The sequence below is a fragment of the Oncorhynchus clarkii genome, chromosome 7, assembly GCF_045791955.1.
Source record: "Oncorhynchus clarkii lewisi isolate Uvic-CL-2024 chromosome 7, UVic_Ocla_1.0, whole genome shotgun sequence".
Lineage (NCBI taxonomy): Eukaryota > Metazoa > Chordata > Actinopteri > Salmoniformes > Salmonidae > Oncorhynchus > Oncorhynchus clarkii.
This window is the reverse complement of record NC_092153.1, coordinates 32,443,418-32,456,515: the sequence shown is the minus strand read 5'-3', so window position 1 is coordinate 32,456,515 and position 13,098 is coordinate 32,443,418. Positions and strand designations below refer to the sequence as shown.

Sequence of the window (13,098 nt, the reverse complement as noted above, 5' to 3'; positions counted from 1 at the left end):
TATGCTTGCGTAATGAGAAAGTAGGGGAAAAATGAAAACTTCGGACTATTTCTGGTCTAGTGATCGACAACAAACGAGCTCGCTGCCCAGACTTACATAATTACAAAGAAGAGATTATCTTGATTAAAATGGTGCTCAACTTGAAAAATCAAAATATACACGAGATATTTGAGAAATAGACCGGCATGCCTCTACCTAGGAAAACAATGGGGGGAGCTCAGCGTTCCAAGGGCTAAATGTATTTTGGGGCTAGCATTTGATGACATCCGAGCTTGCTGCCCAGACTTACATAATTAGAAAGAGGAGATTCTCATGACTAAAATGTCGTCCGACTTGAAAAAAATCAAAATATGCACATTGCGAGATATTTAGCGAAATAGACAGACATGCCTATATTTCTCCTATAGGAAACAATGGGACGACCTCAGAGTTCAATGAGTATTTTTTGTTGTTGTTTACATTTTAACTATAAATAACATGAGCAGGTCTCCTTGCCAACAATAACGAAGCAGGCATTGTGACGTAGAACAATAAGCAGGGAATTGAGCGTTCGAAAGGCGAGTTGGTGCCAAGGTGCTCAATATAAATAATAGGAGCTGGCAGGGGGAAAAATGTCCTAAAATAAGGCCTGCTGTTTCGTGACTACTTCAAAAAGATGACAAGCAGCTGGGAAATATGGTCATATTATGAAACTGGGCTGCATGGCGGATGCAATGAACTATTTTTTATTTTTTTAAAGCTTTAAAAATGTAATGTGTCCATTCTATCCTTTCCCTGAGAAGTGGCTGGGGTATGATGCTTCAGTACAGACCAGAAGGCGACATATCATCAGGACATTAACAAACACAGGTACTGTACAGCTGTTAGCTAGCTGCTACTCACGCAAGCTATCGTCACAGATGGGGTGTCCTGAATCAGGCAGAAGTTAGCTAGCTTAGCTAACTATGTTAGTAGTAGGTAGCCACTCCAAACTTGCTGACCACACTGGTCGCTTTCACGAGCGCTGCAAAGTAAATTTACACATACGTGTTATTCAATCATTGCACCCACACTGCTCGCACGTGCAAACGAGTGTCTGATTTGCCAGGCTCTAAAATAGAAGTTGATTCTATTTGTGATGCAGAACGCGCTGCAAGTCCTGCCTCTCCCATCTCCTCATTGGTTTTTAGAAGCATATACCCACGTGCCATCTTCTCATTGGTTTTTAGAAACATATATCCATGTGGGTGATTGGAAGATGAACTGAGGTCGGTTGTGGTAATGCACCTTATTATGAAAATTAGTTGCCAATCGCCATATAAAGTCCAAAGAAGAAAAAGAAGCCTGGAAGGAGGATGTGGATTCATTTTCGGAGTAGAGGACCTTGTGCATTTCAGGTAAAATAACAACTCAATGTTTATATCGCAGGACAAATTAGCTAGCAACAGCAAGCTATCTATCTAAATTTCCATAATTGTTTAATGCTTTTCAACCTGTCCCCAAATTAATATATTAGGTTGAGAGTTTGTTTTGATATTTAAACTTGCGTGTCGTGATCGTGTTTGGTGTGGGGGGACAAAATCAATTTGCGCATGATGGCGCACACGCACATCTGTTTTGGGCATGGTGTAAGTCCTAACATACTGTAAATAGCTAACTGTTGCCTAATGTACTCACATAGCTAGCTATACAGAGTTGATACAGAGTTGCTTGCTGACTAGCCTAGCTAGTTAGTCCTCACAGTGTTAGCTATCCAACAACTTCTGTTTGACAATGTCTCCCCAATGCCATGATTATCTCCATCATTGCTGGCATGCCACTGTGGATGCTCATGAATCTATCTAAATTATTAAGTTCAACCATGACCAGGCTGTCTGTGTATTTTATTTTGTTAAACTTGTGGTCTCTCTCATGTTTCTTTGACAGATGAAGACTACTGTGGTGATGCAGATTCTGATCTGAGTGTACCAATGCCACAGCAGCATAAAGATGCTGATACTTAATGGGAGGTTCCAGCACTGACTGATCACAGTTACGTGTCAAGAGAACCAGTCAACAAGCCCACCTGCCACAAACAAATCCAATTTATTTATTTATTTTTATTTTACCTTTATTTAACTAGGCAAGTCAGTTAAGAACAAATTCTTATTTTCAATGACGGCCTAGGAACAGTGGGTTAACTGCCTGTTCAGGGGCAGAACGACAGATTTGTACCTTGTCAGCTCGGGGGTTTGAACTTGCAACCTTCCGGTTACTAGACCAACGCTCTAACCACTAGGCTACCCTGCCGCCCCAACAAATCCAATGTGGTGGTGCAGAGCCATTGACCCACACCATCCTGAAGAATGACACTAGCTCAGTGTTGTATACTGGCCTTCCTCTTGGTGTTTTCTTTGACCATGTAGCATTTCTGCAAAAATCCTTAACGGCTAACTTCAAGATGCATATCACTGATCAAATACTGATAACCTTGATGAAGCCGAATCTACTCCAGGGTGATTTTGCTGAACACTTTGCTGTGTCCCAGGGAGTAGTGAGCAGAATCCTTTCCTATTAGATTGACACAAGTGGAGGAGCACATGAGAATCTACATTCCATGACTTCCTAGGGAGACAATCCAGAACACAATGCAGACCAGCTGTTTGACGAGGATATCACAAGCACGAGAAGGATAGCTAATGTGCGTACACATGTTGAGAGTTATCAGACGACACGTGTTCAAAATCCTCTCCCAGACTGTTCCCATCAACCTGACACACAAAATTTACAAAGTCATTAGAATCTGTTCAGCATTTGTTAACATGCAGGGTGAGATCATCCATGAGGATGCCGACTGAACAGTGGGATTGTTCATAGAACTGAAATGTAACTTTATACACTATAATTTTATCCACATAAGATACTGTGTGTGTGTGTGTATATATACAGTGGGGCAAAAAAGTATTTAGTCAGCCACCAATAGTGCAAGTTCTCCCACTTAAAAAGATGAGAGAGGCTTGTAATTTTCATCATATGTACACTTCAACTATGACAGACAAAATGAGAAAAAAAGATCCAGAAAATCACAGTGTAGGATTTTTAATGAATTTATTTGCAAATTATGGTGGAAAATAAGTATTTAGTCACCTACAAACAAGCAAGATTTCTGGCTCTCACAGACCTGTAACTTCTTCTTTAAGAGGCTCCTCTGTCCTCCACTCGTTACCTGTATTAATGGCACCTGTTTGAACTTGTTATCAGTATAAAAGACACCTGTCCAAAACCTCAAACAGTCACACTCCAAACTCCACTATGGCCAAGACCAAAGAGCTGTCAAAGGACACCAGAAACAAAATTGTAGACCTGCACCAGGCTGGGAAGACTGAATCTGCAATAGGTAAGCAGCTTGGTTTGAAGAAATCAACTGTGGGAGCAATTATTTGGAAATGGAAGACATACAAGACCACTGATAATCTCCCTCGATCTGGGGCTCCACGCAAGATCTCACCCCGTGGGGTCAAAATGATCACAAGAACGGTGAGCAAAAATCCCAGAACCACACGGGGGGACCTAGTGAATGACCTGCAGAGAGCTGGGACCAAAGTAACAAAGCCTACCATCTGTAACACACTACGCCGCCAGGGACTCAAATCCTGCAATGCCAGACGTATCCCCCTGCTTAAGCCAGTACATGTCCAGGCCCGTCTGAAATTTGCTAGAGAGCATTTGGATGATCCAGAAGAAGATTGGGAGAATGTCATATGGTCAGATGAAACTAAAATAGAACTTTTGGTAAAAACTCAACTCGTGGTGTTTGGAGGACAAAGAATGCTGAGTTGCATCCAAAGAACACCATACCTACTGCGAAGCATGGGGGTGGAAACATCATGCTTTTGGGCTGTTTTTCTGCAAAGGGACCAGGACGACTGATCCGTGTAAAGGAAAGAATGAATGGGGCCATGTATCGTGAGATTTTGAGGGAAAAACTCCTTCCATCAGCAAGGGCATTGAAGATGAAACGTGGCTGGGTCTTTCAGCATGACAATGATCCCAAACACACCGCCTGGGCAACAAAGGAGTGGCTTCGTAAGAAGCATTTCAAGGTCCTAGAGTGGCCTAGCCAGTCTCCAGATCTCAACCCCATAGAAAATCTTTGGAGGGAGTTGAAAGTCCGTGTTGCCCAGCAACAGCCCCAAAACATCACTGCTCTAGAGGAGATCTGCATGGAGGAATGGGCCAAAATACCAGCGACAGTGTGTGAAAACCTTGTGAAGACTTACAGAAAACGTTTGACCTCTGTCATTGCCAACAAAGGGTATATAACAAAGTATTGAGATAAACTTTTGTTATTGACCAAATACTTATTTTCCACCATAATTTGCAAATAAATTCATTAAAAATCCTGTTTATCAAGTGCCACACTGTTTTGTTCATTTGTGACCTTGAAAACCAAACTCAGAATCAAACTGAAAACACATTTTAAACTCTTGGAGATGAGTTACGGTATGCTTAGGTAAGTTCATGGACTGCCATATGAGAAGAAAGAGCTATACAAGGTACAATAAATATATGTATAAATCATAAGGAGTTATCCTTAGGCATTAGATAAACATGTATGAAGCAAGCTGTACAAGGCAAGACAAAAGAAAAAAAAGAAGAATTATGCTAATATTATCAGGTAAATGTGCACATGAAGAGAACTGTGCAAGACAAAAAAAACACCAAGAGTTATGCTTCGATAATAAGGTGGAGCTGACAGAGTGAGCTTTACTAGGCACAAAATAAGAACTATTCAAAAACAAAGTATTATGACCCAAGCCCAGATACCACAAATTAACATGTTTGAAGCACAGAGTTAGTCTGCCTGACTGGAACTCCTATTCAATTCTTGGCAGCATATCTGTGAAATAGAATGCCTTCAGTTTAGGGATAACATCATCTGTTCAGCCAGGCTCACACAGTTCAGTCAGACTCCCACTTCTTACTCAGAACAGGTCATTTGATTTCTAGAAGTTCTTGAGAGTTTAACACTCCATCGGGGCTTGCAGAAAGCCATGGCTCTTGACACTCACTACTGTGCCTCTACTCTCCAGACTAAACCCACAGCTCTCTATCCATGTGTAGGCCACCTGCTTGTTCTCATTGCCATATGTGGTTGCTGAGTTCCCATGGAACCTTGGGAAGAGATGCTCCCGCACAAAGTTGTCAGGATTTGCAGATTGCAGCTAGCTAGCTAACGTTCGCAAAACGACAAGAATGCCACAACGGAAGTCCTCCACAAAACAGAACATTCGGACATTGTTTTTATGTGTTAATAACATTTAGACTACGTTACCCAGTATAACCGATGTGAAATGGCTAGCTAGTTAGCGGGGTGCGCATTAATAGCATTTCAATCGGTGACATCACTCGCTCTGAGACCTTGAATCAAATCAAATGTATTTATATAGCCCTTCTTACATCAGCTGATATATCAAAGTGCTGTACAGAAACCCAGCCTAAAACCCCAAACAGCTAGCAATGCAGGTGTAGAAACATGGTGGCTAGGAAAAACTCCCTAGAAAGGCCAAAACCTAGAAAGAAACCTAGAGAGGAAACAGGCTATGAGGGGAAGTAGTTGTTCCCCTTGCTACGCAAGGGCTGTGGCTTTTGTGACGCGATGAGTAACGATGCTTCGAGGGTGGCTGTTGTTGATGTGTGCAGAGGGTCTCTGGTTCGAGTCCAGGTAGGGGCGAGGAGAGGGACGGAAGCTATACTGTTACACCAGCAGGCTATGCGGGGGACAGGTGGTTGAAGAATGCCTTGCATGGCTAAACATGGAGTTTTCTAGCTGAAGTATATGTTCATTCAAAGTAGTTAAACGTAAGCCCCATTTGTCATTATACAAGGAACAAACATATCATGGTGTCAGATTGGTAGTAGCTAAGACGAGACAGAGAAAAGAAAGGAGTAACTGCAAATTTCAGAGAAGAAAATTGAACATTCTACCACAAATCAAGTGACATGAGTAGTCGAAGATGCTAGCTTGCAAGAGTGAGAGAGTGAGAGCAACTTGCTCGTCAACTTGCTCGCTCTCACTGCTGTCACTCTCCCGGCTCGGGAGAGTGACAGCAGTGAGAGCTAGGCTGCATTGGAATCTGTTGACGAGCAAGTTGATGAGCAACATACTGAAGTAAGAGAAATTGACACTGTTCCTGTTCTCCGTCATGGATAGGCTTAGTCCTCCTACTCCTATGCAGTTAGCAGGCAATCTAGCTGACAATTGGAAACGTTTCAATTAGAGACTCAATATCTATCTAGCAGCCAGTGGTGCAGGGGGGGATGATAACAAATGGAAAGCTTCCATTTTTCTTCATGTTATTGGAGAGGATGCATTGGACATTTACAATAGCTTTCAGCAAGACGAGGCAAACTTGACATTGACTGTGCTAATGGCTAAATATGAGGAGTACCTTGTAACAAGTCAGAATGTCACGTTTACCAGAAGAACACAAAATATGTACTGATGACAAAATTACTCCAGTTGTGCCTGTATGCAGAAAAGTTCCATTTGCACTGAGGAAAAAGCTCAAAGAGGAACTCGGACGCATGGAAAAGATGGACGTCATCACAAAAATGGATGAACCTACAGACTGGATAAGCTCACTGGTTATTGTGGTGAAAAAGAACGCCGATCTCAGGATATGTCTAGACCTGAGAGATCTCAACAAAGCAATCAAGAAACAGCATTTCAAGTTGCTAACCAGAGAAGAGATAATGTCGCAGTTTGCTGGAGCAAAGTGGTTCAGTAAGCTTGATGCCTCATCAGGATTCTGGCAAATGAAGCTAGATGATGCAAGCTCAAGGCTATACACATTCAACACACCTGAGGGTAGGTACAGATTTCTTTGTCTACCATATGGGATTCTGTCAGCGCCAGAGGTCTACCACAAGACAATCCACATGATCTTCGAGCACATTCGAGAAGTGGAGACTATGATAGATGACATCATCGTCTGGGGGTCCACAAAAGAAGAACACGATGCGAGAGTGAGACGTGCTGGAGATGACACGGAAAGTCAACCTAAAACCAAACAAGGACAAATGCGAGTTTGGTGTGAAAACACTTACCTTCGTGGGAGACGGACTTTCAGAGGACGGAGTCAAACCAGACCTGAGGAAAACATCAGCCATCAACAACATGGAGCGCCCGAAGAACAAGCACGATGTGTGACGCTTCATGGGCATGATCACCTACCTTGTAAAGTTCATACCTCAACTGTCAGCACAGTCTGCTTTTCACGACTTCTACCGAAGGTAGCTCCTATCCCTGTTCGGGCGGCGCTCGGCGGTCGTCGTCACCGGTCTACTAGCCATCACCGATCCCTTTTTCCTTTTCTGTTTGTTTTGTCTTTGGTTCTTTTTTACACCTGGTTTAAATTTGCGTTAATTTCTGTGTGTATTTATGTACCCTGTTGCCTGCCTAAGTTTGTGTGGGATTAGTATTTCATTGTGATGTGCTCGGTTAGGTTATGCCGTTATTTGTTTTCACAGATTCTTAAGTGTATGATTGTCGGAACTTTGTTTGTTCCTCCGTGCGTTTGTACGGGTTCTCTGTTGTCGAGGGAGTTGTACCTTTTCGATTGTGCCATTCCTGTGTTGGTGGACTTTCCTATTAAAACACACTTCTCAGACATCCCTGCTCTCCTGCGCCTGACTCCTACACCTACCACCTAGACGCAACAGTATCACACCGCTCCACTCAGATGTCTTCTGGAACAGAAAAACAAATGGGAATGGTCCCATGAACAGGAAAACTGCTTCAAAAACCTATAGAAGACAATCACAGAAGAGCCAGTGCTCATGTTCTATGATCCAGAGAAAAGCACAAGGAATTCTGCAGACGAGTCACAGTTTGGCTTGGGAGCAGTACTTCCTCAACTGCATGACGACACATAGCAACCTCGTCGCTTATGCGTCCAGAGCCTTGACAGGCGCAGAGACAAGGTATGCACAAATAGAGAAAGAACTACTGGCAAGCACATACGCTTGCGAAAGGTTTCACCAATACATCTACGGACGAGACTTCGAAGTAGAAACCGACAACAAACCATTGGTGTCAATCATGTCTAAGCCACTGAATGATTGTCCAATGAGAATCCAGAGAATGTTGATCAGACAGCAAAAGTATTATGTGAAGATGATCTTGACCCCGGGAAAGTTTATGTTTGCCGGCGACACTCTTTCTCGAGCAGTCGACAAGAAGGAGAGCCTAGACACACAGAAAAACACTGAGGTTCAGGCCTATGTTGACATGATCGTATCATCACTTACGGTGTCTTCTGAGAGAATGGAGAAGATCAAAAGAGAGACACAACACTGATAGGATGGCCCGCACAGAAAAACAACTGTCCAAGGAGAATACAGGATTACTGGATGTGCAGAGCAGAGCTCACCGTTGTGGATTACATAGTGTTGAAAGGCAACAAGATTGTCATTCCCATAACACTACGCAAAGAAATGCTACAGAAAATACACAAGGGCCACTTGTGTGAGGAAAAATGCAAACGACGAATACGATAAGTAATGTGCTGGCCAAGAATGAACCAGGAAATCAGCCAGACCACTGCTTCATGTGAAATGTGTTTGACTTACAGGCCAAAGCAGCAAGCAGAGCCGCTAATGCCTCATCCAGTACCCAACAGACCCTACTACAAAGTTGGAGTTGACATTTTTGACTGCAATGGCAAAAGTCACACTGTTGTTACCGACTACTACTCAAACTACCCTGAAATAGCCACACTGCCAACTACTTCCCGCAGAGCTGTAATCACCTACCTGAAATCAGTCTTTGCAAGACATGGGGTTGCGTCTGAACTGTACTCGGACAATGGCCCGCAGTTCTCAAGTTCAGAATTCCGATCGTTCGCTAACGACTTGGGATTCCGACACAACACCTCTAGCCCCAACTACCCAAGTTCCAATGGCTTAGCAGATAGTTCAGTCAAAATTGTCAAAGGTCTGATGAAAAAGGCACACGATGGAAAGGAGGATTTCCTAAAAAATATGATGATCTACCGCAGCGCACCGCTGCAGAACGGACTTTCACCTGCACAAATGTTGATGGGACGTCGCATCAGAACCAGCCTACCCATCAATGAGGACTTGCTAACACCCAGAAGTACTCACAAAGTCAAACTCTAAGGAAAAACAGAAAGACAAACAAAAACAGCGACATGACAAAAGTGCAAGACACCTACCTGAACTGAAACCTGGAGATCATGTACGACTCCGAGACATCACTACAGGAACCTGGATGCAGCAAGGGTGTGTGCAGAAAGAAGTTGCACCGCAATCCTATGAGACCCAAACGGAGCATGGATCACAACTGAGACGAAACAGAGTGGATCTAAGGCTTCAGCCATTCACTCAAGGAACTGAGGATCATCAGGGGGATACTGCTGAAGCGTCAAATGCCTTTAGCAATGGACAATTCAGTCAGAACACTGACAATGAACGCTGTCCAACTGTTTCAGGAAGCATTTCAGCAGAACGACCAAAAAGGACAAAAAAGGGGCACCTGGACTGAATGTTTTGTTTATGTGAAAAGAAATAGAGCCACAATAGAGTATTGTTGGACAGACTATATTTAGTTAAAAAATATATATTAAAAAAAGAAAAAAAAGAAGAAAAACATTGGGGGAAAGAAATGTGTGTTATTGAAAATGGCATGTTATGCAGGTTGATTAAACAAATGTGATGTGACGTGTAGTTACATGGAAAAGTAGTTTTCTTTTTAAGGAAAGAAGATGTGTTGTTATGTGTTAATAACATTTAGACTACGTTACCCGGCAGGCTATGCGGGGGGCAGGTGGTTGAAGAATGCCTTGCATGGCTAAAAATTGTGTTTTCTAGCTGAAGTATATGTTCATTAAAAGTAGTTAAACCTACGCCCGGTTTGTCATTATATAAAGAACAAACATAACAGTTTTGTTTCCGGGTCCTTAAATAAGATGAATCGCCTCTCCCAACACAAGACGGAAAGGACAAGACATGGGTGTTCTGACTGCTTATATGTAGACACTTAATTGGTCCATTCTCAATGTTTGTACATTTACGGACGTGGCATTTAACGGAAGTTTATTATATCCACCAATTGAAATAGAGGTCATATGGATTCGTCTAGAGTTTGCAAACCCCTTTGTTTGTTTGGTCGTCCTTAAATATTGGCCAAATTGATTATTTTGTGTGTGTGAGTGAAGGAATAAATGTGTACAGAAGTAGAAAAGAGAAGTAAATAAGTCAGAGAACTTTGGGATGATATGAGGCTTTTAAAATTCATTATGATATTCTCTTACCTGCCATTCATCCATTGTTCCATGGATTTTATGCAATATTTACAATGCATGTCTTTCAAGCTTCCATTGGTTTATAGATTACCTATTTGTAGACCAGATATGAATATGCTCATTTCAAAGGTCACACTTTATTGCACATGTGATGTTCTGTATACTCAAACCAATTCTTACAATTGAGAGCCTGTCTATAGTCACATTTTGGGGAGGAAATATCAGCTTCTGACAGCACATTATAATCATCCAAAACAGATTCATCCTACAATATATTAAGCATGGGAACAAAGTAGTCTACCCAAGTTAAAATATAACCTAACTGTTCTGTTCTCAAGAACTGCTCAGAGTAACTCATCGGCTACAGCAGGTAAGGTGACAAAGTATGAGCCAAATGTCTAAAGGTGTTTACTACTACAGTCTACATGTAGTCTAGTATGTAATAGTCTAATCATGTCTCAAGTGTCATTGTCAATAATTAACACATTCTTTCAATGAAATAAGATCGAGAACAAATAGTTTGGATAGAAAACAACTTTTGGAAAGAGTGTACTTAAAAGATGAATGCAGTGGCTGTGTGACCTGATTTTGTTGAAGCCTCTTCCCAATAGCTGAACAACTGTACCTTCTGCACATGTGCTACTTTACGTTGAAAGGCATGTTGTTCAAACTTCTTTGTCTACTGTAACCACAGAGAATGATAGAGGGCTCGAGTGTCCATTTTAGCATGGGCAGTGTCATTGAGGGCGTCCACCATGCTTCAGGCATTTTAAAGTAGACAAAGTAGTCAACTGGGTCGGGATTCTAATGAGTTGTAGCCTCAATGGCACTGCCCATGCTGTCACAGATGCTTATAATTGTCTCATGTCTGTTGTAACTATAAACAACATTATCTTTTCAGGGTAGGATATGGCAGCATATATATGACGATTACATCAAGGTTCATAGGTTACATCAACTAATGGGAAGTAAGAAAGCATAAAATCAACAACAATGTACACAAATCATGTCTTAAAATACATTCCACAAAGGATACCGACACATTCCACATAGGCTGCCAGTAGACTCATTTGTGCGTAACAGATGTGCAGAACGTGATATGGTTCTTTAGCTCTCGGGAAGAAGCATCCTGGGGGGGGGGCATTTTTGAATTTAGGTAAACCCTCAGAGTACTGTAAATCACATTCAATTCAATTCTATTGACATGCTTGCTTTATTGACAGGTGGCGTTTGAAAACTCCAAGTTCTAAAGATGGTACCTCCGCTTTGCTTTCAACACCTCAAACAATACTGGGCCATATACAGGTTAAGACTGATAAGGAAAAGCTGCTTGACCCAAGTTAAATTACTTGGCTTCGATACTAGACTGTGTCATTCTTCCAGACCTCCAGTAGATTTGATCGGTATCAACTACCCAGCAGAAACAATCAATGGGAGAAAATACAGAGACAACCATCAGACCAGTCAGATGCCTCTTTCTAAAATAAACCACATCTTAAAAGCTAATGAGTACAGTTATAAAGTCAATGGATATGATGGACGAAACTCTGTTAACTCAATTTTAGGGTTATATAGTAACATCTTGGCATCAAATGCTCTGAATGAGGACCGCAGGAGTGCAGCGACTTGTCTCCAGAGTAGGGGAATGCTTTTGGGGGTTTTCGATGGACATGCAGGTTATGCGTGCGCCCAGGCAGTCAGTGAAAGGCTCTTCTACTACATTGCTGTGGCTCTACTCCCAGTGAAGACCTTAATGGACATTGAGGATGCAGTTGAGAATGAAAGGCCGGTGTTACCCATGCTACAGTGGCACAAGCACCCAAATGACCATACCAGCAGAGACTCTGGGAAGCTTTACTTCAACAGCCTTAGGACGTACTGGCAAGAGAGGATCGATCTAGAGGAGGATGAGGACAGGGACGTCCAAACGGCTTTGATGAATGCATTCAAGAGGTTGGACAATGACATTTCACTTGAGGCCCAGGTGGACTTTGGGGACCCCTTTTCCCACTTCACCCCTCTTCGGGTGGCTCTGTCAGGGTGCACAGCATGTGTCGTCCATGTGGATGGAGATGACCTGCATGTGGCCAACCTGGGGGATAGCAGGGCCGTGCTGGGAGTCCAAGAGGAGAACGGGACCTGGTCAGCACACACCATCAGTAACGACCACAATGCCCAAAACGCAGACGAGTTGCAGAGGGTTCTATCGGAGCACCCTGCGCTCGAACACAAGACGGTAGTCAAACACGACAGGCTACTGGGCCTCCTCATGCCCTTCAGAGGGTTCGGAGACATGAAGTTTAAATGGAGTGGTGAAATGTTGAACCGGGTGTATGAAACAAGATCAGACATCTTGTCGGCCAATGAGTTTAAGATGCTCCCACCTAACTACCACACCCCACCATATCTCATTGCTGAGCCAGAGGTGACAATCCACACACTGAGGCCAAAGGACAAGTTTCTGATCATGGCAACTGATGGACTATGGGAGCTGATGCACAGGCAAACTGTGGTGCAGGTCATAGGAGAACATCTGACTGGTCTACACTGGCAGAAACCTGTATCTGGGCTGTCTTTCACACTGGGACAGATGCACAGGTTGCTCCAGGAGAGGAAAAGCAGAGCCATTTTTGCTTTAGATGATGAGAACTCTGCAACACATCTGATCCGACATGCTTTAGGGAGTGATGGCTTTGGTACTGTAGACCCAAGGCGCTTGTCAAAAATGCTCAGCTTGCCTCAGGACCTGGCAAGGATGTACAGGGATGACATAACAATTGTTGTAATCCATTTAAATAGTGCCAACATGTAA

The 13,098-nt window shown here is 42.8% G+C and overlaps 1 protein-coding gene across 1 annotated transcript; it reads left to right on the top strand.

The window, feature by feature from the left end:
* Window positions 1-11,538: 11,538 nt before the first annotated feature.
* Window positions 11,539-13,098, top strand: LOC139414192 (pyruvate dehydrogenase [acetyl-transferring]-phosphatase 1, mitochondrial). The gene has a single exon (XM_071162080.1). The coding sequence runs from the start codon at window positions 11,539-11,541 to the stop codon at window positions 13,096-13,098; it is 1,560 nt and encodes a 519-aa protein (XP_071018181.1).